This window comes from Tetrapisispora phaffii, chromosome 4 (assembly GCF_000236905.1).
Source record: "Tetrapisispora phaffii CBS 4417 chromosome 4, complete genome".
Taxonomy (NCBI): Eukaryota; Fungi; Ascomycota; class Saccharomycetes; order Saccharomycetales; family Saccharomycetaceae; genus Tetrapisispora; species Tetrapisispora phaffii.
The window spans coordinates 904,464-928,547 of record NC_016523.1 but is presented as its reverse complement, the minus strand read 5'-3'; the positions used below and the strand labels follow the sequence as shown (position 1 = coordinate 928,547).

General features: G+C 34.4%; 11 protein-coding genes across 11 annotated transcripts; 4 read left to right on the top strand and 7 right to left on the bottom strand.

The window, feature by feature from the left end:
• Nucleotides 1-591: 591 nt before the first annotated feature.
• COX15 (Cox15p) lies at nucleotides 592-2,082 on the bottom strand (the record flags this gene model as incomplete). The annotated part of the gene is made up of 1 exon (XM_003685449.1): nucleotides 592-2,082. One exon carries the CDS (start codon nucleotides 2,080-2,082, stop codon nucleotides 592-594), a length of 1,491 nt encoding a protein of 496 aa, XP_003685497.1.
• Nucleotides 2,083-2,601: 519 nt separating this feature from the next.
• On the bottom strand, nucleotides 2,602-4,293 carry EMP65 (Emp65p; the record flags this gene model as incomplete). The annotated part of the gene is made up of 1 exon (XM_003685448.1): nucleotides 2,602-4,293. The coding sequence occupies one exon, from the start codon at nucleotides 4,291-4,293 to the stop codon at nucleotides 2,602-2,604; it is 1,692 nt and encodes a 563-aa protein (XP_003685496.1).
• A 612-nt stretch (nucleotides 4,294-4,905) lies between these two features.
• On the bottom strand, nucleotides 4,906-6,615 carry LCB2 (serine C-palmitoyltransferase LCB2; the record flags this gene model as incomplete). Its single annotated transcript, XM_003685447.1, has 1 exon — nucleotides 4,906-6,615. The coding sequence occupies one exon, from the start codon at nucleotides 6,613-6,615 to the stop codon at nucleotides 4,906-4,908; it is 1,710 nt and encodes a 569-aa protein (XP_003685495.1).
• A 736-nt stretch (nucleotides 6,616-7,351) lies between these two features.
• PEX4 (E2 ubiquitin-protein ligase peroxin 4) lies at nucleotides 7,352-7,828 on the bottom strand (the record flags this gene model as incomplete). The annotated part of the gene is made up of 1 exon (XM_003685446.1): nucleotides 7,352-7,828. The coding sequence occupies one exon, from the start codon at nucleotides 7,826-7,828 to the stop codon at nucleotides 7,352-7,354; it is 477 nt and encodes a 158-aa protein (XP_003685494.1).
• A 1,581-nt stretch (nucleotides 7,829-9,409) lies between these two features.
• Nucleotides 9,410-11,299, top strand: TPHA0D04250 (uncharacterized protein; the record flags this gene model as incomplete). Its single annotated transcript, XM_003685445.1, has 1 exon — nucleotides 9,410-11,299. One exon carries the CDS (start codon nucleotides 9,410-9,412, stop codon nucleotides 11,297-11,299), a length of 1,890 nt encoding a protein of 629 aa, XP_003685493.1.
• Nucleotides 11,300-11,637: 338 nt separating this feature from the next.
• SYF2 (Syf2p) lies at nucleotides 11,638-12,267 on the bottom strand (the record flags this gene model as incomplete). Its single annotated transcript, XM_003685444.1, has 1 exon — nucleotides 11,638-12,267. The coding sequence occupies one exon, from the start codon at nucleotides 12,265-12,267 to the stop codon at nucleotides 11,638-11,640; it is 630 nt and encodes a 209-aa protein (XP_003685492.1).
• Nucleotides 12,268-13,085: 818 nt separating this feature from the next.
• Nucleotides 13,086-15,044, top strand: UTP8 (Utp8p; the record flags this gene model as incomplete). The annotated part of the gene is made up of 1 exon (XM_003685443.1): nucleotides 13,086-15,044. One exon carries the CDS (start codon nucleotides 13,086-13,088, stop codon nucleotides 15,042-15,044), a length of 1,959 nt encoding a protein of 652 aa, XP_003685491.1.
• A 342-nt stretch (nucleotides 15,045-15,386) lies between these two features.
• Nucleotides 15,387-16,337, top strand: TPHA0D04220 (bifunctional triacylglycerol lipase/ester hydrolase; the record flags this gene model as incomplete). The annotated part of the gene is made up of 1 exon (XM_003685442.1): nucleotides 15,387-16,337. One exon carries the CDS (start codon nucleotides 15,387-15,389, stop codon nucleotides 16,335-16,337), a length of 951 nt encoding a protein of 316 aa, XP_003685490.1.
• A 200-nt stretch (nucleotides 16,338-16,537) lies between these two features.
• On the bottom strand, nucleotides 16,538-19,687 carry VSB1 (Vsb1p; the record flags this gene model as incomplete). The annotated part of the gene is made up of 1 exon (XM_003685441.1): nucleotides 16,538-19,687. One exon carries the CDS (start codon nucleotides 19,685-19,687, stop codon nucleotides 16,538-16,540), a length of 3,150 nt encoding a protein of 1,049 aa, XP_003685489.1.
• A 1,863-nt stretch (nucleotides 19,688-21,550) lies between these two features.
• TPHA0D04205 (uncharacterized protein) lies at nucleotides 21,551-21,862 on the top strand (the record flags this gene model as incomplete). Its single annotated transcript, XM_003685440.1, has 1 exon — nucleotides 21,551-21,862. One exon carries the CDS (start codon nucleotides 21,551-21,553, stop codon nucleotides 21,860-21,862), a length of 312 nt encoding a protein of 103 aa, XP_003685488.1.
• Nucleotides 21,863-22,118: 256 nt separating this feature from the next.
• On the bottom strand, nucleotides 22,119-23,843 carry ASN2 (asparagine synthase (glutamine-hydrolyzing) 2; the record flags this gene model as incomplete). The annotated part of the gene is made up of 1 exon (XM_003685439.1): nucleotides 22,119-23,843. The coding sequence occupies one exon, from the start codon at nucleotides 23,841-23,843 to the stop codon at nucleotides 22,119-22,121; it is 1,725 nt and encodes a 574-aa protein (XP_003685487.1).
• Between the last annotated feature and the right edge of the window lie 241 nt (nucleotides 23,844-24,084).

The window sequence follows — 24,084 nt, the reverse complement described above, 5'->3', positions numbered from 1 at the left end:
TAACACCAATAAATTAATACCAAAAAATCTATATACAATACCAGTGCTCTTCAGTGTGATCAGCTCGGTATTAAATAGTCTATATCAATCATATCAAACATATATAAAACATCTTTCATGCCAGTATCCTTTAGTTTTATATTTATTATTAATGGTTTTTTCAATTCTTAAGGTTCATGAATCTTCGATGGCGGTGGCATAAGAACTTTGGCCTATTGATACCAAGATCCACTATTGGTGGTAATGGTTACTCACGACGACATTTCTTGGGATCTATAAACGTTCTATTGTCTAATCTTGTATTGAACTTTAATTTATTTATTGACATATCGTAAGTTATAGATATACGGTTGCCTTTCCTCACAAAATATTTACGATAGTGAGAGCTAAAGGAATTATTTACAAATGGTAAGCTCCAGAATGAACTTGGAAAACGAAAAATAAATAGTTGGAGGAGCTTGGTTTTATCAGAAATGGAGTTAACCAATCCAAGCCGGTCGATGTGTTGTGTTGTTGTTTTTCTCTTCTCTTGAACAATTTTACTGTAAGACTTGGTCTTGTCAAAATAGATTATCCATTTTGTAATTTTGATCACTTAAATTTGGCAGCTTCACTCAAGATTTTGCTACCCTTTTGAGCGGTTTTTGAATCCAATTGCTTGTTCAGAACGGTGATAACGTTTCTAACTGGTAATCTTGGTTTTCTCATTTGTGCTGCAAAGACTACAGAACTAGTGAAAAGAGCCAAAGCGCCAGCTTGATGAATAGCAGCTAAAGACACAGGAACGATGTAAATAAGAACAGAAATACCCAAAGCGACTTGCAAAGTAACTAGACCCATCATGGCTCTGACAGTGTTGTTGGCACTCTTTGGGATCAAGTGCTTCTTCTTGACACAGACCATGTGCAAACCAAAGACGGCACAGAAGGTAGAGACACCTAAAATTCTGTGAATCAATTGAACAGTAGTTGGGTTTTCAAATAAGTTTCTCCACCATAGATCGCTTTTGTCTGCTGCTCTGGCGTAGTTTGGGTCCATCAATTCTCTGGAACTTGGAAACCAGGTGGCGCCCATCTTTGGGAAAGAGTTGTAGATTAAACCGGCATCTAAACCAGCAACCATACCACCTGACATAGCTGTAAGGAAGGTAAATAACAACATATGGATAGAAGCTTTTCTCAGTTTAAGAATCTTTGAAGAGTCTAGCAGTTTGATAGTCTCTAGAGCTTTCCTTGGGTTGCCGACCAGTTTGATTTCTCTTAAGATGTTGTAACCAGTCCATATCATACCCATGTATAAACAGAAAGCAGCACCCAAATGGGTTGTCAATCTATATTGGGAAACAGTTGGCTTTGATTTTCTCTCATCTAGTTGTTTTTTATCAATACCAGAGTAGACCATCCACCAACCAATTACACCTTGCAAACCCAATAAACATGTCAAACCAAACAATCTTACGTTCACATGAGAAGTAGTCTTTTTTGTTGCTGCAAAATAAATAGCTGGTAAGATAAAAACAACACCAATACCACGGCCCCATAACCGATGGAACCATTCCATGAAGAAGATGAATTTGAAGTCATCGATATCGATGTGTGAATTCAATTCTTTAAATTCTGGGGAGGTCTGGTACTTTTCAAATTCCTTTTCCCACTCTTCTTGGTTCAATGGAGGAATAGCACCAGTGACTGGTTTCCATTCAACAATAGATAAACCAGATTCTGTCAATCTAGTCAAACCACCCAAAATAACAATACCAAAAACTAAACCAGAAGTACCAATTAACCAATAGCCAACAATTTTAGAAGATAGCAATTGCTTCGCATTAGTTCTCGAAGAATTACCAATAGAGTCAGCTAAAATGGTAGATGATTGTTTTAATATCCTTGAAGTATGGACATTACGTGACTTGTTCAATGATAATAACAAATTTGAAACATTTGTACCGTTTGCAACATTAGTTCTCGCGATACTCGAGAAACTGGCAGATTTCAACATCGGATTCCTAGCCAATTTATTGGCTGCACCATTGAAGAACTGTCTTGAAGATCCTCTTACCAAGAAGTTTCTTAATAATATCATATCTCTTACTTTTTCGTGTTATTTTTCTTTCAGTGATTAATCTTGAATGCCCTTTCACTTCGATTTGACTCAATTCAATTGCCAGATCACGAAAAGATTCACCTATATATATATATATATATATATATATATATAAATGTCTATANATTTCAACGAAACATAGAATGGAAGCATAGTAAGGCTTAAACAAACACCACAGTCAGTGTTTGATTAAACATTATAGTTCCTATTGTAACAGTCAGAGTTTGCGAGCTTAACTGTTGTAAACTTTTCAATTTTTGTGAGGAGCGATACAATTCAGAAGCTTACGGTTAGCTGATGATGATGACATGGAAGACAAACATTTTTGAAGTAAAACTATGTTCTACATAGTAAGTATGTTATTGAATATTTATTACAACAATCTTGATGATCAGTATGTTGACATCTTGTAAGCTTTAAGTTAGTGACAGTGTATAGTCTGTTGAGGCTGGGGAAGTTTGGAAAGTGGTGCGTTCGATCGTATAGGTTTGCTTGTTTTCACCATATTTGTTTTGAGACCATCTTAAATCTAGTAACTTGTTCTAGTGATTTTGGGTTCTCCTCATCTTTCCTTTTTCGTTCATCATTCAATGACTTGAGTTTATTATCGTGAATGTACGTGTTTTTTGATATCTTTGGAGACGGATGTATCTTTGTCATTTTCGATTGAAGAACATCTAGAGTTGGGGAATCTAGTTTAGACATACCACTACTCAATATTCCAGGTACGTATGATTTCTCTGTAACTGAGTTATGTCTTTTCCTCATTGATTTTTTAATCTCTGTCCCCCATTTGGTAAGGATTGAATATACACATAATTTCATCACAATTAGAATACCCATCACAAAAATGAAGATGAGCGTTGCCACAATGAATATTTGAGTACCATGGTAATTTGATGCTCTCAAACCCTGTATAATTGTACGAGGTACCATTACCAGTGACAAGACGGTATATGCATGCAAAGGTAACCCTAATCTATCTTGATATTTTTGTATTCCAGATATATAACTTCTGTAAGTGATTACGAAGAATTTTTCGTAAATGGTTGGCCTTATTCTGTTGAACTTATTAATATATGCATGTTTGGCCCAATCTACAATCAATTCGCTGCCAATAACAGAAACCATCGGTCCACATAATGCGCCAATAATGATTGAAGCAGTGGTACTCGTTGTACTATGCAAGGTCCACGAGGTAGGCAATATGGTACCAGAAGACCCATATCTAGCAACTAGATTTCTTACGGAAATGATGGTTAAAATGACTATAATTTGAAACCTCTCGACAACATCTGCTATAGTGATCTGGAATAAACCTTCTTTATCAAATTTTTTAAAAATGGCACTCTTCAATTCTGCAAATTGAATGGATAACAGTAAAGTCAGTAATGAATTCGAATATGAATTGATTGCAACATTTAGTGCAACTGTTTGGTAAACCAATATGTAACCATGGATCACTAAATAAACAATACTGATAATAATGAAAAAAATATGTTGTATGGGGGTACCTTTATATGCATTGTACTTTTTTGAAAGGACGACATTTAATAAACTTTGACCAAAGGAGGATAACATTTTATCTGACATCTCTAACACATTGTATAACATGTATAGTTTGACTGAACTTTGTCTTTTAATTAAGTGATACACTTTTGAAGTATCGAGTTTTGTTAAGATCAACGATGCCACTACAATAATAAAAACAATTAAACGTTCTTTACTGATCCGTGATGCTCTATTATTCTTCAATTTATTCCTGGTGATTAAGCCATGCAATATTCTTATTGGTAGGATTGTAAAATAATATAAGAAACAATCTAACGATGCTAATAACGTGAATAACACGAATTTCTCCAAAAATAAAGGTATTTTGAACATATTAATCAATTGTTCCAATTCGTATTCATCTTGTAGTAAATCTTCTTCATCTTCCTCGACTTCATTTATATTCAATGAATGATTCAGCTCATCGAAAACTACTTTGATAAAATCCTTCGTTGGTTTATTATTAGCCGTATCATGTTGGTCTCTAGCACCATTACCTCCTGCATCAATTATACCTTTCAATTCATTTGAGTAAATATGATTTTTATCATGGAGTGTATTGCTTTGAGCTCTTTTTTTTAACCTTCTATTCCTTTTATTATCAAACGGCAGTCTTTTTCCAGTAACACCAGCATTCATCATATTCTCTTGCAATTTGTAAAGTTAGTTCTTACCTGATTTCTATAACTATGAACTGCCAAAACCAAACAGTTTCTTGGAAATGTGTGTAGCTATTACTATTGTTGACATCGATATAGATACCTCTTTAAGAATAGACTAACTCGTTTTATAGCTGATGATGTTTTACATTGAATGATAAAGTGAATTTGATTCATTTCCGATTTAGTAGTTAACCGCTGTTTCACGTGAATATCAGAATCGTTAAGGTTAAGAATATTCAAAACTTTAATTTATAAACCTGAATACTATCCATACAAATGAGTACAATTGGCCATATAGATGGATGGGAGAGGACTACTTGGTTGACTATGTTTAAATGCCATCTTAAATTCTTTAGAGAAAAGAATCGAGCCTTGGTGAACCAATCTAAGATTCTTACAGCATATAAAGAAATGAGAAACAGACTTTTAAACATGAGAATCGACGTTGTAAACTAATTATTATATTAAACTTTTTTGTTTTTTTGTGTATTACTTATGTATCTATCTAGATTTGTTTGTTAGTTTAGGTAAAAGTGCTTAAGAGAATAGACAATGATATTAATGCATATTGTTGTATATGATGGATGGCTTAACTTATTAGACCTTGTTCTTCAATGAAGAATTCATCGTGTTTACAATCTTCTGGGGTCTTTTCTAACACTTCTTCGATTGTCCATCTTGGTGGTCTGCCATCCTCAGGAACACTTGATTTACCGTTACTTACTTTTAGGTATAATTTGTCACCAACTTCATTAACATGACGAAGTAAATAATCAATATCATCCTTGGTGATAGATGCGGACATGCAGAATCTGACTCTTGATTCAATCAATGGTGTAGCTGGATAGGCGACGACAACGACAGCAATCTTTCTTTGTAACATCATTCTGGAGAAAGCAGGCATTTTGGATGGACAATACAACAGCATTGGAATAACAGGAGAGTCGGGAGCACCGTATACAATAAAACCCAATCTTCTCAATCCTAATCTTAAGTAACGAGAGTTGAAAGCGATTCTTTGTAATCTTTCTTCACCTTCACCTGGATGAATTTCACCAATAATGGTCTTCAGAGAAGAAATGATTTGAGCTAAAACAGGACTTGGGATAGATTCACCGTAGGCAACCGTGGAAACATCTAATTTGAATTTATCAATAATCCATTGGTCACAAGCAATGTAACCACCGGCTGCACCAAAGGATTTAGTCAATGTGCCCATTAAAATATCGACATCATTTGGATCAACACCATAAACATCACAAACACCACGACCAGTTGGACCCATAGCACCAATAGAATGTGCTTCGTCAACGAATAAATAACATTTGTATTTCTTTTTCAAAGCTACCAAAGCAGGTAAGTTACATGTACTACCTTCCATAGAGAACAAACCTTCGACAATGATAATAATTTTCTTCCATGGTCTGCTGGTCTTTGGTTGACCAGCAACAATTTGTTCTCTGATCAATTTTTCTAAGTAGTCCATGTCATTATGTTTGAATGTTCTAACTGCAGCACCAGATAATCTCACACCAGTTCTAATAGAGGTATGGTTAAGTTCATCTGAGATGACTAAACATTTAGCATCTAAAAATGAATTGAAAAAATTAGCATTTGTGCTGTAACCCATTGAATTTAACATAGCAGCTTCTTTTCCAACAAAAGCAGCAATACATTTTTCAGCCTCAATATGTAGGTCAGTAGTACCAATCAAATTTCTTGGGCCACCGGAGTTAGAACCGTAAGTATTAGCAGCTTCTATTGCAGCATCTGTACATTGACCTTCACTTTGCGCGAACCCCAAGTAATTGTAAGAAGATAAATTTAGGCACATTGTAGTTGTACCAGGGTATGTGAAATACTCATTTAGATCATGAGAGATTCTATCAATACAACGAATAAATCTACCTGGAACACCAGTTGTTGGTCTTGAGAAACAATCATCGATTCTCTTTTTCATTCTTCTAGTGTAGAAACTTTCAAACTTAGAATACCATGGTGCATAACCGTCATGCTCTAATAACCCAATGTTTTTATCCTTCATGAAGGTCATAGAAAAGAAATCATGAAGGTGACCTAAAATAATTAAAATCAAATAATTTAAATATGTTATTAAGGAAATATAATATGGTGGAGCTTCGAAGACCGATGGTTTCAATTGTTTACCATGAGTACTTTTAACTTTATACAAATAATCCTTGGAAGTTAAAGCACCAAATTCGTTCTCTCTCTTGATATCGACACTCACTTCCCCAGGTTCAATAAGAGGAACACGAGTATCATTAGCAGGTTGTGACATGATGAAAGATGGTTGCTTACCTACTACTCGTCTCAAAGCAATAGTAAAACTCTAATTACAAAAAAATATTGCCAATAGAAATCTCTTTAAAATAGTAATGATTATTATAATAATAATCGACTTGAATTATAATATAATAACTTAGCAATTTACGAGTTCCAACTTCTATTTTGGGCTTTCGTATATCGATTCACTGTTTATTGACAAATTGTCATCAACGCTAATGTCTCTCTCTTCTGTTTCTCAAAATTCAGATTTTATTCGCTCTCTCTCAAATGTTGTCTGCTCTCATGTTGTTGCAATGTTCTTGGAAGATAAAGGAGCTCACTAACCGAGTGAGTGAGGATGTAGTGAGAAACATAAAACGCCAAAACAACGAAGCGCGTTACCCGGTTGGTCACAAACATCTGCGTAACAGCGCATGTTGAACCATCACCAGTCCACATTGACAAGCTCAAGGACCATTATAAAAGCAACTGATACATATTGTGTCACTTGCTTAGTGGCTACCAATTCTGTGAACAGTTAGGATAGAGCTTTTAGAAAGCTCTTCTTCTTCCAATTCCTCCATCCGCCCCCCTGCAGTAGTGACCAGGATTTCTGGCTCTCGCAAACTGTGAGGGGCAGTCTTGTGGGAAACTCTTCTGAAACTGTGAAGTGCATGTCGTCATTTTATAGTCTGTTGATCACCAGTGCATTATGGTTTCAATTTCGCAGAAACTATGGTGGATTTGAATTAGTGTGTTGCCGTATCTTCTTGAAGATAATAGTTAATCAGACCGTGGTATGCACTTGTGTCACCGGCTCTCAATATATTAGCCAAGTCAATATTCAATGGACTGTCGACAACTGGTTCTTGTAGTAATTGGTACAATGCAACCATCACATACATAAGGTTCCAAACCGGGGACCAATGTTCATGTTCCAAGATATTCAGACATATTTTGCCCGTACTAAACTCCACATTGCAATGCGGCATTGAATAAGGCTCAAACGTGATGGCAGGAGGCACTAGAGGATACTCTGATGGTAACTCGATCAATAACTTGAACGAATGTTTGTGATAAGGAGTATTCACAGGACCTTTCAATACCGCCCTCCATTTCAGAAAATTCTCGAAAGCAACAGGTTCTAACAACTCGATACTTTCAGAATACCCACTCAACTCCTTCTCAATCAGTCTCTTCTCTTTCAACAACCTCTTCAACGACATCTTTAACTTCTAAAACTCTATATAATACTTATATATTTGCCAGTGATGATGGCCCTCTCACGTAAATTAAACAGGCAATCGTTCCAGGGAAAACAAGGACTCTCTCTCTCTCTCTCTCTCTCTCTCTCTCTCTTGGTCCTGGACCTCATATGCCAACCTATAGTGGTCAACTCAGCTGGATGAACCAACCTCTATCGACTCTTATATACACTCTGCTTCTCTAAATCACTGATGCTAATCCCTAGTGGGTGACAGTCCACTGCAGATTCCCCCAACCGTGGTACTGTTACCCGGTGGCTACCGCCATAGTATGAGAGAACAACATCGGCGGCTAATTCTTATTCCGTTTCTATTGAAAAGTATATAAGTAAGAAGGAAAATGGGGGATAAGATTTGTGTATCTTTTTTGCCACTTTAGAAGCTGTGTCTTGCACTTAAGTTGTGGTGGATTGGGTTATCAGGGCAGTGATGGTCCACGCGTGTGTGCGATGGCTTGTTGAACTGGGTCTACGGATGTAATGAGATGGGGGTTGCGATGTGCATTGCGTAACAAGCGTTGAATAGAGCAAGTGTAGGTTGTCGTTATGCGTTTGTGATTACTGTTATGGGTTGGGTTTGATAAATATATTACGATACCCAGTTAGTCGAAGGCAAACTGTTGGTTTTACCCGCCTCTCAGGCTGGTGTTAAGGGAAGTCGACGCAGTTTCTGTGTCTCTTACAAGATTGGGCTGGGCGAGGTTGAGGGTGGGTAGGGGATGTATGCAGTTTGACCTCAGAAAGGGGACGAGGTGTCGATGTTGTGTTCATCGGAACCAAAGAAAAATGTAGTGAGGTGACAAGCCATTTTGTTACTTATATTTGGCACCTGCTGCTGCGCAGAGGAAGACTATCCAGTGAGAATTAAGAAAAAAATATCGTATGACGAATGGGGTTTCGAAGTTGTGTAATTCAATAGAAATGATGGAACTTACCGTCGATTTATACTAATGGTGAACACAAAATTCCCCATTGAAAATTACTTAGAACCTCCGACGTCGCTGCTTCGTCAGATTACTTTCTGACGCTTATATTCTTCTATTCACAACCTCAGCTCATGCTTTTTTCAAAGCATAATTCAAAAATGCAGTAGTAATAATAAAAATCGTAAATGTTAAGAAGGGGTGAAAAAAAGAAAATTCACCAATATGCAAATGTTAATGGGAGAGGGGAACAAGTGAGGGGGGCAGATGCACTTCACTTTTTCTAAAAAGAAATATGTAAACCTTCTGTTTTTCTGGCTGCAGTATAAATTAAGTATAACATTGGGAATAAAAGATAAACAGTAAGATTAATTACATTGAATTGGACATATATATACACTTCATTTGAATTCAGGTTAATTTAATAACGATTTTGACGCTAGAATATATATTGGAATTAACATTGGTTTTTAACAAGGTATAGCTAGTTCTTGGTTCCAATTCGCAGAATTTCCAACAATTGTGTCAAACAAAAGCCAAGACATTTTGTATTTTGAAACTGTTATCAAAGTGTGCCGTAATTAGATTGACTATTCAACAAAGATAATTATCCATCCAATATGTCAAAGAGAAAAGACACATTCACTGTTTTAGAGGACCATCCTGGACAGGAACCACAACAAACTTTTTTAACTCGTCATATTTCTAGGAAAAGTGAGAATACTGAATATATTTCACCTTTCAGAAATCCACAAGACACTGTAAGGAGCAACTATGCTAAATCTTTGAAGGAAAAAAAGTTTCCTACCACAAGTGCAACATCAAATTTTAATAAGATGGTCCCTGGAGAAATGGGATATTCATCTCTCGCAAAGAATGACAAGAGAGCCAAAGATATTCAATTCCCTAAATACTTGCTCGACAACGAAAAAAGACAAGCACAATTGCTAATGGAATTACAAATAAAAGAACATAAATTGCACGAATTGCAGAAGTCTTCGAGAGTGCTAGTCTTGGATGAGGATAAGAACGAGTTAGTTCTTGAAGAAAGCTCGTCAAGTGATGAAGAGGAGGAAAGTGAAGAGGATGATGATGATGGAGACGAAGGGGAAGATGAAGACGGAGATGAATCCGTAGAGGAAGAAAAATATGTAGAGGAAGAAGAAGATAACAATGCAGAAGAGAATATAAGCGAGAAAATAGAAAGCATTATAGGTGAATTGGATTCACAGAATGAAAATGTTTCCAAAAATGCAGAAATTCTAGAAGAGCAGAGCAATGTCGTCGATACAGAAGCTTCCCAACATGAGTCTAAAGGAGAAAGTTTGGATGAAGAGGAAGAAGAGGAAGATACTGAGCAAGATGCTGTCGGTCCAATAGATCCATCCATTGTTCCGATGGTTAGAATTCCACCAATTTGCACAGATTTATTAAGTGCACCAAAGACCAATGCAACCTTTTCCATCAAGAGTCTAATTTCGGGAGCTAAGGGTTCCAATAAAACTGCGAAAGCCGGTGCATCAAACATGACCCTTGGTGTGGCAGTTCCAGAAACTCATGCTGTTGCTAGTCCAGAAAATCCAGAATATCTAGTGAGAACAAATGAATATAACATTGTGTCCAAGGCAGTATATGACCAAATGAACTACGAGCAAAAGCTTCACAGTGAATGGTTAAAGAACTTCAATGCTGCAGAAGACGAGAAATATAATACTAAAAAACAAGAATATGAAGATAAATTAGTTGAATTACAAAAGCAGCTGGATGATATAGAAGAGAAAAAGAAAATTTCTAATATGAAAAAACAGCAAAAAATTGAAATTATGGAATATCAGCTTGTTAAAAATGTCTTAGACGTTCAGAGTAAGTACAATGTTGATAAAGGTAAAGTTATTAAGGAGACCGAATTGATGAAATTGCAGAAAATAAATGCCAAAGAGGATTTATTAGCTAAGCAATTAGATGTCAAGAATGAGATTGAAAAATTGAATAATGAGAAGGAAGCGATTACTAATGAATACAATATTTGGAATGGTAACTTAGAGAACCTAACAACATTATTAGATGAAAAGATTGCCAAAATTGAAGCTATCAATGAAAATAACATGAGGATTCAAAAAGACATTGAAGTGTTACAAGTAAAGAAGTTAAATCTGGAGAATGAAATTAAAGACCACGAGGAAAAGGATAAACTGAATAAAGATGTCTTACAAAAACTTAATGTTGAAAAGGATTACCTGCCAAGACTGAATGAAATAGACGAGCAAATTGCTGCAAAGTTTGATAAATTAGCCATTATCAAGAATGAAACTATCTCAGAAAACAATCAACTATCTATTTTAACAAAGAAATTAGAAGAAGAAAGGATTGCACATGAAAATGAAATAAAAATGAAGAATGAAAAGATGAAGCGAGAGCAAGATGAATTACTACAAAAGAAACTAACCGAATTACAAGAAAAACATAATGAAGAGATGGCTGAGATTCAAAAGAAGTATCAAGAAAAATAGAGGGCCGCTGAGGAAGCTCAATCTAAACTGGAGACACATCCAGTCGGCTCTAGAGATGATAACTCGATATTCGAATATGTAGAAGAAGAAGAAGTTGTATCAGTTGGCAATTAGATTCATTATGATGGAGAATCATTATATTTACACTAGTGTTTTTGAGATGCATTCCTTATCCTTCTCTATAATCAGAATAATGAACAATAAGCACCAATAATGTCTAATCAATATTTATTTTATGAATTTGTAATTGAAATATAAACTAAGAATATAATTATAGCTTTATTTCTGTATTTAAAATTACTTTAAATTTAGTCATTACCATCGCTATATCTTGACGTTTACCCTTCTAATTTATCGTTAAAATCTTTATTCTTTGCATTATTATAACTTGTTTTACCTTTATCATGTGAAACTTTACTACCAGTAGCGTCATTATTGACAGCATTCAATTTCATTCTCTTTATATATCTATCATTCGAGACTTTATTTATATCGCTAATGAATCCATTAACTAGATGTTTATCATCCTTTATTAATAGTTTGCCATCGTCCAGGACTTCTTTCATTGCGCTTCCTCTAGTGATTTCTTCATCTGTTGCAAATTTACCTTGACGTTTCTTCATCCTGTGAATTTCTTTATCATATGTGAATTTAGCTGTTTGTTGCTGCGAACTAGAAGATGTACTGGTATTCGTGACATTCTTATGCTTTCTTTTCAATGATTCTTCCCATTCTTCGTAATCCCGAATTGTGTACGTGAGTAGAGCTCTCTCCGAGTTGTTTGTTAGCAAGTCGTCACCAGCATCCCCATCACCGTCATCGTCCATATTTATGGAGTAAACTTTAGGTTTCAGCACACTTTTCCTCTCCTTCTCATCTGCCTCCAAGAACTTCCTATCCTCTATCAGACTATCAAGTGCTTGCTTCTTCAACACCTTGAACTCATCGATCAATGAAACCATATCCATAGTTGCTCAAAAACTTCTCTTTCAGTCAGGCTCAAGTCAGCTGCCCTAAAATGCACCCAACATATGAGTACAAAGGGAAACATATCACCCATATCAAACTTGGGGCCATCCCTTTCTTTTATAAAATTTTTATCGAATTTTGGTGATGAGCTTTTCACTTTTCGAAATGTCAGAAAGCATCACTGCTAATAAGATACATGCACATATTATAGAAGAATAAAATAAAATATTTCCAAACACCACGAAGAACATTAAACAAAGCAGATAGTTGTGAGAGCTGTCACACGCTATAGGTGTCTACTTCAGATTTAATGGTTGTTTATTAACTCATACCGGGACAAGTGGACAATCTGTAGAGCAGAGATGAATGGATCCATTCGTTGAGCCTCCAAATAAGAGGGTGTTTTCAGAAAAGAAAGTAGTCGGAACTATTGAACTATCATCAGTAAACTACGTGGTGCACATGTCCATTGTTGGGAAGCAGCCACTCCAATAGACAGAAAGAGCCATCTTCATCCATCTTTATAATGATATTTGAGTATGTGACACTTTATCTTGTTTGACGTCCTCGGTTCAGCGGTCACGTTCCACGGCAGAGACTGAAAAATTTTGGGCATGGCAAATTTTGAAGCAAAGTGATGAGATGAGATGCATATTAGATGTTTTAAGTTTGTTCGATGTAAATGGTTTATCAAAGGTTTACATGTGTTGTTAAGTTGAAGGTTAGTTCATTGAACGGTGCTTCTGCAAAGTGTTTGGTTTTTTTGTTTTCAGAGTTGTAATATAGAGAAGGAGTAAAATATAAAGAACTATCCGCAATGCCATCCCTGTCCCAACCATTTAGATTAGCGATTCTCCCAAAGATAGCTGTATTGAGTGATTACAATGTTCAATCCAAGTTGTTGCAAGTTGCAGATGATTTTACTTTGGACTCCAATAAGATTACTATTGGTGTCTCCGGTTGTGCTGTGTCACAATATGTGATTAATCCAACTCCAAATGTTTCCCAAACTGTGCCCATTCCATCAACAAACAATGTCACTGCTTGTAATGTTGCTCAATACAAGGATGCCGACACTGAGGAGTTGTTTGAAATCTGGGTGTATAATTTAGCAGTGAACAAGAAAAATACTTTACATGTAGCGATTAAGACTGTTGATCCTGATAAGTTCAGCACCACTCAAAGTGATGCTTTAGAGACATACACAGTTAAATGCGATGCTAGTGTTGTAGGAATTAAAATTAATAAAGAGGATAAGACAATCGTTGTGACTTTGGGAAATGGCTTCATTCAAATTTTCGACTTCAAATTAAAACTATTGAACTCTGTTAACACCTCTTATGATAACATTTATTTTTCAGAACACTTTGTAGAAAATAAAAAATCGTTTGCCATCATCTTATCAACAATAGAAGGGAATAAGTTAAGTTATAAATTATATGAACTCTTTGGACAAGACAAGACATCCATCAAGGAATTATCATCCACAATTTTAGAAGACATACAATGCAAGGATTCCAAAATATCATACCAATTTGGTAAACTTTATAGACTGTACAAAAATCAAATGTTTGTGTATTCCTTACCACAATGTCAATTGGTCGATACTATTACATTGCCTCAGATTGATTTAAAGAAATCTCAAGCCATCTCGTTCAAACCAGTCTCCAACAACAGAATTTTATTGACAGTCGATAACAAGATCTTTATTCTGGATTTGGTCCACAGAGCTACTTTAGCGGAGCGTGTTCTAGGTCATGTGAAAATGTTCCAACTATTGAAATCTGTTGTAATTGAAACAAATGACGCATCTAATAATCACAAAACGATTGCAATTGGTGTCTCAGTGAAGAATGGTCCAAGCCCAATTACCGCATTAGAAATTATCAATGCCAATGTGGGTACTGGTACTTTAAAAGACTCATTAGGTAACAGTTTCGATGTTTCGAAGTCATTTAAGTCAAATATACTACAACCTTTGTTTACAGATGATGCCAATTTAGTGAAAAGGCATGATTTCAAATATGAAGCTATTTTAAAAAAATTATCAAGCACCGAAAATGATATTAAAAAATTTGATGATATCTTCTTTGGAGACTTATATATTCAACAAAATTACTACACAGATAATGAAAGATTTATCTTTGATGTAACGTTCTTATCAGACGTTATAGATTTAATTTTCAAGAACTTCCAAAAGGAATATCCAAGTGCTTTGACGTTCTTATTAACACATCCTTTATTCCCTATCCATCAAACCAAAAATCTTTTGCTAAAGCTAAGAGAACATCCAAGATTATTTAAACAAGCAGTCGTTACGTGTCCCAACTTACCAATAGATGAACTACTAACCGAATTATTCTCTATAACAAATGGCGAACTATCTGTTGACATATCTTTAAGGATTCTTCAAGATTATACAAAGGATTCTATTAAATTAGAACTGAAGAACTTAAACAAAATCGATATTCAAAATTTTATTGATTTCGTAATTGATCCAAACAATGAAGAAGAAAAGAAACACAATGAACAATTATTCGTTTTATTATCGCTTGTATTAGATGCTAGTGGTCTATTTTCTATTGAAGGACCATTGTTGACTCAATTATCTGAGTACATTGATAAACAAGTGGAAATGATCGAAAAAAGCAACAAGCTATGGCATTTGATTGATGGTACATTAGGTAAACGTAACAATCACTATCAAACTTCGGGTGCAACAGTCCCAGAAATAAAAGCATTGACGGCATATAGTGTAGAGTACTTAGAATTATAAAATAACAAAAGCTTAAACATAATTACAACTTGAATATAATAATTTGTTCATAAAATTATAATTTGTTAGAGTTCACTGACTTTCTTGAAGGTGTAGTATCAATTAGAATGACTTTTAATAAAAACTTTATCTTTTATAGGTTCTTTCTCTTCTTGATAGTGACTGAATTTCAATTGTTAAGTACGCGATGAGATGAGGTGAGATAACAAATATAAAATTTATCAGAAATGTTAAGAAACCCATATTAAACAAAAAAGAAAGCAATTAAGAGTTTTGCTTCTTCATGCGTATACAAATGAACAGATGATAAACTTTGTCATTTAAACTGTGTAGTTAATAATCATGACTATTACTGTTTTTAAAGATTCGAAGTTTCCGACTTCAATCTTATCTATTAAAGGAACCTACGTTGCAGATGAGCTAAGTGTTGATCTAACAAAAACTGATAAATTATCACCATTGTTTGTATGGATACCAGGTAATCCAGGTTTACTAGAATACTACGAAGAATTTTTAAAGTTATTGCACGTAAAGAACCCAGAATGGGATATACTGGGCATTTCACATGCTGGTATGAGTAGTGGGAATTCTAATCTAAAAGAGAACGAGTGTTCGGTATACACATTAGATGAGCAAATTCATCATAAGATTGAGATAATAAACAAATTCGCTGCATATGGTAGGGAGTTGATCGTGATGGGTCACTCTGTTGGAGCTTTTATGGCTCAAAAAGTTGTCATGTCAAATAAGTTGGAAGGAAAAGTTAAGAAAATTGGATTACTTATGCCTACAGTAATCGACATACATCTTTCTGAAAAGGGTACTCAAATATCTACTATATTAAATTGGATTCCCAATTTGCCTCAACTGGCTGGTTGGGTTTCTGAAAAGATATTTGGAGGTTTTTTACCTATAACTTTAGTTAAATTTATAATATCATTTTTCATGGAGTTAAATAATGAAAACAAAGCAGCACATGCTACATACACTTTCCTTAAAGATTCAAATTTTGTGGAACAATCTTTAGGTCTAGCAAAGTATGAAATGCAAATAATTAGACATGACTGGGAGTTCCAAAGAGAATTGGTAAAAATGTGCAATGTAAATCAAATAGAGCTATGGACATTATTCGCAGAATCAGATCATTGGGTTTCGAATCAAACTCGTTCTGAATTAATTGAACTCTATAGGAATTCAGTAAATAGTGATTATTATAGTTATTCTATCACTGATCAAGTTCCTCATGCATTTGTAATAAAAAATTCCTGTCATGTTGTAGATAATTACTTTTAGGTTAATAATGCACACAAATATGAGTAGAATGTACATGGATTATAAATTATAAGAAATAAAACTTCTAATAAATATTTAAATTCAATGGAATTATATGCTAAATATGCTATTCTTTTTTAATAAATTCAGACAGTTACGCAAGGGTATATAGACTTTCGTTTTAAAGCTAAAATAGATATGCGTTTTATTGAATCATTATTTTATGCATTAACCAATGTATAGCCAAGCAGAGCTTTGAATCTGTAATCTGAAATGGACATTATTAATAAAGTCAATTCAGAGTATAACTTTAAATTTTCTTTTTCCATTTTTTTCAAACCCTCACTATCAATTAACCAAATCACAGATTTAGTTTCAGGAATAAAAGTTACTTTGTGGGTTTTGTACGTTCTATTATTTTTACTGGATAAAATACCATAACTAGTTCTGCTCAGCATAGTTTCTGACAGCTTTCCCGGTGCCAAATCATGAGTAACTTTTATTACACCTGAATCTAGTAAGAAAAAGAAGTTGTTTTCATTTAGAAAAGTGGAGTTCGTCTCAACAAAAATCTTGTTAAAATATGGTGCCAACTGTGTCCAAAACTTGATCTCTTGGGCTCTAATATCTTTAGATTCAGAAAATACATCAGGTCTAAATCTTCTTATTGATTGTAATAATAGCTGTGTGAATGCATCTTCACCATTATCTAAATTTTTGAACCTGCTAACTGCCTGAGTTTCATTTTTAAAAACATTTCTAGCAACAGACAAAAGTTGATGGTTACGAGGAGTATTCAAAGGCAGTGACATCAATCTTTGGCTTGATTGGTATTCGTTTCCATCGGAAGAGGTTGAATTTATTTGACGTGAACTAATATTTTTATCCTGAAGAATACTCATTCTAGAATGCAGTCTCTTTTTGGCTTTTTCGTGAAGTTCTCTATACTTTTCAAGGTACTTATTTTCACACCACTCCAAACCATTATTAAGATCTGAAAATAATTCAATATCCTGTAATAGTCCAATTTTATTGAAAGCTTTATATATTTTATCAGTATGAGTTATAGATGATATGATCAGTTTTATGTGTCTTCCATGGGTGAACCTTTTTATTCTATTAAAACCTTCAGCAGCAGAATAATCGATATTATCATCGTTAATGTTTTTAAAATCTAGTATCAAATACCTTATTCGATGTTTAGAGGAATCACTGTCACTCAATTGTAAGAGAGTGTCAATTTTTTCTTCTATCGAGATTATTGTACCAAAAAATAAAACATTTTGTAATTTAATGAGATATATTTGCTCGCCAATTCCGTCCAAAAATTTTGATTGAATAAAGTCACGGTATACAGTACTTTTAGCAATTGTTCCATCATATTCGGTATTTATTGTTTGAAGTTTAGTTCCATCGACCATAAATTTAATGCATGCCAACAATATACCGACAATGATACCTAAAACAAAATCATAAATTCCCATAGTGAAAACAATAATAATGATTGTTGTATATTCAAAAAAAGTAACTTTGCCTACCGTATCTAGTAGAGCTTCAATAAGTAGTTCATATCCTAATAAAAATATTAATGAACCTACTATGCAAATGGGGATGAAAGAAATAATTACAGGACCTATCAACATTACGATAGCAGTTAACACAATCAGTAAATATCCAGCAATAGGTGAATCTGCACCCGCACGAATAAATAGCACACTGTTTGTATAAACCAAATAATTTTGGACCGAACCAAATAAACCACTAAGAAAGTTAGAATAACCATGTGCAATAAATTCTCTATCAACATCAAACTTATCAATATTTAATGACATAGCCAATGCAGGGACATTGATTGGAACATGCAGAATACCAAAAAATGTCAATGCTAACATTGTAGGCATTTGTTTTAATATTAATACCCAAGACACATTATAAACATTAAAATATTTGTAATGATCAAACCACTTGTCGTTAGAGTTGGTAAGAGGAAAGATCCACCCAGAATCTCTCAATTTATTTAATGACAACATCGGTACTAAGGCGACAATGAAATGGAATAGGATTATTGTAATTATGTAAAATGAGGGAAGTACCAATGAATTTTGAAAATGATGCTGAGTAAATATTAAAATAGTTGTCAGGAGTATTGGAGTTAACCATTTACCGATTATATTGAAATCGGACAATAAATAAGATAAAAATTCCCATGAATACTCAACTTTGGCTACTCGTGTAGTAACTTCTAGACCAGTTACCACTAGAAAATAACCAACACCGCCGATGCATCCTATTAAAATATGACGAGGGAAAAAGGCTACTATTTTCCCCAATTTCAATTTACCTAACGAGTAAAACACTAAACCAGTAACCAATGAACTAATGACATAACAGAAGATAGTTGTGCTTATAATTTCCTCCTGAACATCAAGCGAATTTTTTATTGCCAATGCCATTGTGTGATAGAATGGAGTAATTTCTATCATTTCACTGCCAATCCCAGTTGGAAAGCTGGAAAACCCACCTGATAAAATATATTGGCAAATGATGGATGATATATAAAACATAGATATACCTGCAGTACCCATATTAGCAAATATTGGTTCTGTTATTGGAAATATAATCATACCGTATGATAATGCGTCTAGAATATTAAGTAATAATCCTAGCACTGCTGCTGGAAAATAATGCAATATTTGTGAAAAATCTATTAACTTGGATTCATTCTGTCGATTAATACTACTAGCATCCATTCGAACCGGTTCAAATTCATCATAATGTGCTTCCAAGTCTAGTTCAGCTCCAATTATAGAAGACGAAGGAGTCAGTAGTCTGCTTTGTTCATCATCTGCTATATTTGGCGATTTTTGGGTCCTAATGGCCAATCTGTGTTGATCGTATTCATCTCCCAAATAAGGTTCTGGCGTTGAATTGCTATCGCTCTCGTTAGATGTTGCCACATCATTGTCGATAATATCTATATAATCTTTCACATCTTTATCCGTGAAGTTTGAATCATAAAAGGTTTTTGATAATTCAGCTGTTTGTCTATGTAAAATATCTGCAACAGTTATTGACTTCATACTAGTCTTATTTTCGGGAGGATATATGGAATCATTATAAAAGGTTCTATTTTTTGAATTGTCGGGTACCAGTTTATCATTAATATTGACTGTATTATTTTTCATTGACATGCTGTCAGGCAGTGTCAATGAATTAGTTGACTCGAGTGGAAACTCATCAAATATTGCATTCCTCTTAACATTAGCCCTTTCAGTAGACCTTAAGTTACCTTGTTCTTGTAAACCTAGAGAGACAGATAGAGCTTCAGAAAATGAAGAACTTACTCTCCTTTCTTTTTTCCTTGAAGGCATTATTTTTTAGTTCTTTAAAGTATTGTTAATAAAAAATGCGTTAATTGTATTTTTGAAGCTTTCTATATCTCATTTACTTTGTTGACCTATTAATATTTGTTTCTTTGTGAAAACTTTAACTACTCTTTATAGTATTTATTTTTGTATCAATCTGCGAGATTAAGGCAATGTTAGGAAATTAATAACTTCTTCTCTTCAACTGTCAAAACAAAAGTATATATTGTTGCTTATACAAACACAATAATATCAAGTGAAATTATAATCTCTATTGGTAGTACTTACTCACCTTCTGTGGGGATGGACATTGATAACGTTTGTTGATAAACTTAGGACACTTTAAAATTCTTGTTTAAAAAATATCGAATAAATTAATTACGGCGGAATTAGACATTTTTTTATAATCAACAAACTCCTCTTGCTTCTCTTCTTGTTTCGTTACAACACTTAAGCTGTTCACTTGTCTGTGTATTGTGTGGTTCACTGCATCATTTTTTCCAGGAATTCCGCATCGACCTACACGCTTTTCTTCGAACACCTTAAAAGCAAAAATACGAATAGATAGATACACTTGAAATATTAACAATATGCAACATAAAAGATAATCAATGGTATTGTAAGATTCGCTTTCATTATAATGTTGATTGTTATTAAAACTCTTTAGGAGTTAAATAAATGGTGAAAAAATGTGTCCAACATTTAGATTAAACAATGGAATCTTAATGAATTACCTGATGAGAATATCTGAACAACAATTCTTGCACTTAAAACCCTTTTTACAGTCTGCATCAAGTCCTTCCAGAAACGTAAGAAAACGCAATATGTTAGTTTTCACGTGTCTAGTTTAACTATTAAGTATTTGTTATCTATTTTTGTCCATTGTCCTCTTATTCATTGATTGGACGTCTCCTTATGAGAATTGTAACATAGTGACGCTCCGAAGACGACGCATATTCAATGAACCAAATTTAAATCCATGCATGTATTAATATACTATGTATCTAACACACTTGCTGATTAAAAAGCTACAACTATTCTTGATCTTATAGCAAAATAACTAAATTTTAGAAGAATAAAAACTAGCCGCTCACCTCATTACAGCAATCAAAATAAAACGATCTTTGCTAATATAGTAATCAAAAGACAGACAACTGTAAACTCTCTCATATAAATCTATCGTGCTTGAGTGTTCTTGTCCTTAAGACTTCCAGCAACTAATATCTACCAAAAAACACATTCAAAGAAGAGTCTTAAAGGTGTTAAAATAGATTAAATAAATAATTATATATTTAGTTTTCCAAAGAATGAGCTTTGGCCAATCTCCTAAACCGAGAATTGTAAGCCTCGTAAAATAAGTTTCAAAGAAAAACAAATCGTTAAAACACTTTTAGATCCTTTTACGAGATGCAATGAATTCATTTTAAAGCATTGTTCAATTTCGTTAAGATGATTTTTACGAAATGGAGACTCTTAACGATATACTTTTGTCCCTACCGATACGATTCAATTGAGTGATTCTTTAATTTGTACTATATTTAGTTCTGCAGTATGATCCCTTTACGATGATCTGATATTTAAAAAGCTGGATAATCTTTGCTTAACCTGTGTGGCTTCAAACTATCTCCCTGAATATGTTTTGGTTTCCCAATTACATAGGCTCAGCCAGTATGATTTTATATATCGTTTCTGGTAAACATAAAACATGATTATCAGAGGATCAAGGGACCATTTGAATTGTAAAAATATATATAGGCTCACAACTTGAATAAGACGAGTTATAATTTATGGTGTGGCATCAAAATAAACCTGAAAGTACACTTACCCATAAATACATAGAAATTAGGAATAAATATAACTGTCATCAGAATGTTTAGTAAGATGAAAGCTTTGTTCCACAAGCCCCGAGAGATAAATAACCAACAAGGTAAACCGACTTCATATGTAATTGATGAGGATCCTCTGCCCAAAAGATCCAAAAAAGAGATTCTGAAAAGAGCAGTTTCATTAAAATCAATTCACCATGACAAATCTAAAAAATCCAAAAACAATAAACCTATAACGAGATATGATATATTCAATTCACATTACGGAGAGCAGTTCCATTCAAAAGTATCTGTAATAATAAATAGAGAAGAGACGGCTAATTTTTTCTACTACACTGACGCAAGCAGTAAATAACAAATAATAAACAACTTTGCTCAGGTATTTTCAAGAATTAATTGCATAGCACCATACACAAAAGAAGACACATTGCCCTTCGATTTAGATAGACTTTTCATCTTATAAATAGTTATAAATCAACAAATAAATTATTAGAAAAATAGATGCTTTTTTTACCTTAAATTGTTCATAGTGTTACATTGCAATTATATATTGTTCAATATTTATATTATGAATAAATGAGAAGTAACGATATTATTTTAAATGTGGTTCATTATTTGGCACCAATGTGTTGCTCGTGAATTTTAGCGTATCTACCAGATGGATCTTCAGCACAACCCCAGTCGGCCTTTGGAATCCATCTCATGACAGTAGAAGCGGCAGTTGGTTGTGGGAATAAAGCATCAAACTTTAATCTGTACCAGTAAGCTTCTTTGGTAGTTGGGATGTCGGAGCCCCAGTGCTCTCTTGGGTTTTCGAATAATTCATCGGAAATAACTCTTTCAGCAGTATCCTTTAAACCATCAATCCAAGAGTAACCAACACCATCGGAGAATTGTTCTTTTTGTCTCCATAGAATTTCATCTGGTAAATATGGCTTTTCATTTGGTTCATCAGTAGTGTCAAAGGCTTTTCTTAAGATGTACTTTTCGATACGGCCTTCTTTTTGGTTGATCATTTTTTCGGATGGGTCGATGTTCATGCATAAATCTAAGAATTCTCTGTCTAAGAATGGAACACGAGCTTCTAGGCCCCATGCCATAGTAGATTTGTTGGCTCTTAAACAATCAGATAAATGTAAGTTCTTAACACGCTTGACGGATTCAGTGTGGAATTCAGCAGCTGATGGAGCTTGAGCAAAGTATAAGTAGCCACCGAAGATTTCATCAGAACCTTCACCGGATAAGACCATCTTGACACCTTGGGCCTTGATCTTTCTGGATAATAAAAACATTGGAGTCGAAGCTCTGATAGTAGTAACATCATAAGTTTCCAAATGGTAAATGACATCATCTAGAGCATCTAAACCTTCCTGTAAAGTGAAAGTATGTTCGTGATGAACAGAACCAATAAATTTAGCAACCTTTTTAGCGGCAATTAAATCTGGAGCACCTGGTAAACCGATGGCAAAGGAATGTAGACGGGACCAACCGGAGGAGCGTAGGTTACCGTTGTCATCAATACCGGTTAATTGGTTAACAGAAGAGCTTAAAGAATCTGAGCTGGCAGTCTTCATAGCCTTTTCAGTTTCTCTTGCAGCGATAGAAGCGATTAAAGAAGAATCCAAACCACCGGATAATAGAACACCGTATGGAACTTCAGCCATTAATCTCTTTCTAACAGCCTTTTCTAGACTGTGTCTAATCTTCATTAAATCTAATGGTTGGTTGGCGATTCTGTTTTCATCGATCCAATCCGGAGTGTAGTAACGTGTGATCTGGTCGGTAACAGAATCGTAAACATGACCTGGTGGGAAAGCAACAATGCTGTCACAATCATCAGTTAAACATTTCAATTCAGAAGCGAAGTAGACGGTCTTTGGAGACTTGGAAGATCTACCCATATATAGAGTGGTAATACCAATTGGATCTCTAGCGGCAATGATACGGTCTTGCTTGGCATCGTATAGAGTCCAAGCAAACATACCATCCAAATGTTTTGGAGCTTCGGCACCATATTTCATGTATAATGGGATGATTGGTTCGCAATCACTTAAAGTCTTGAATTGATAGTCTGGGAATTGCTCTCTGATTTGAATGTGGTTGTAAATTTCACCATTGACACATAAAATATGGTCACCATCTTGAGAAGTGATTGGTTGAGCACCGGAGTCTAAACCAACAATAGCTAATCTTTCATGAGCCATGATAGTGCTGTTCTTGACGACGTTACCAGACCAATCTGGACCACGATGTCTGATTCTCTTGGATAATTGTAGAGCTCTTGGCTTGAATGCTTCAGCATTCTCATGCTTATAAACCGTAAAGATACCACACATTGTCACGAATATGAATGTATGAAAAATATATCTGTTGGTGTATTTTAAATTATACAGTATCTAATAATAAGAATAATAAAAAAATAAGAGAATGAACAGTAAGTTTAAAATATAAGATGGTTTCAAACTGGAGAAAATATATATCCTTCGTTTGAAAATAAATGGTCCTTATATACACTTTTCTAAAACTCGAATAACTTTTCTTTTCTGTTCCTCTAATGACTGGATTGCAAGATAGGTT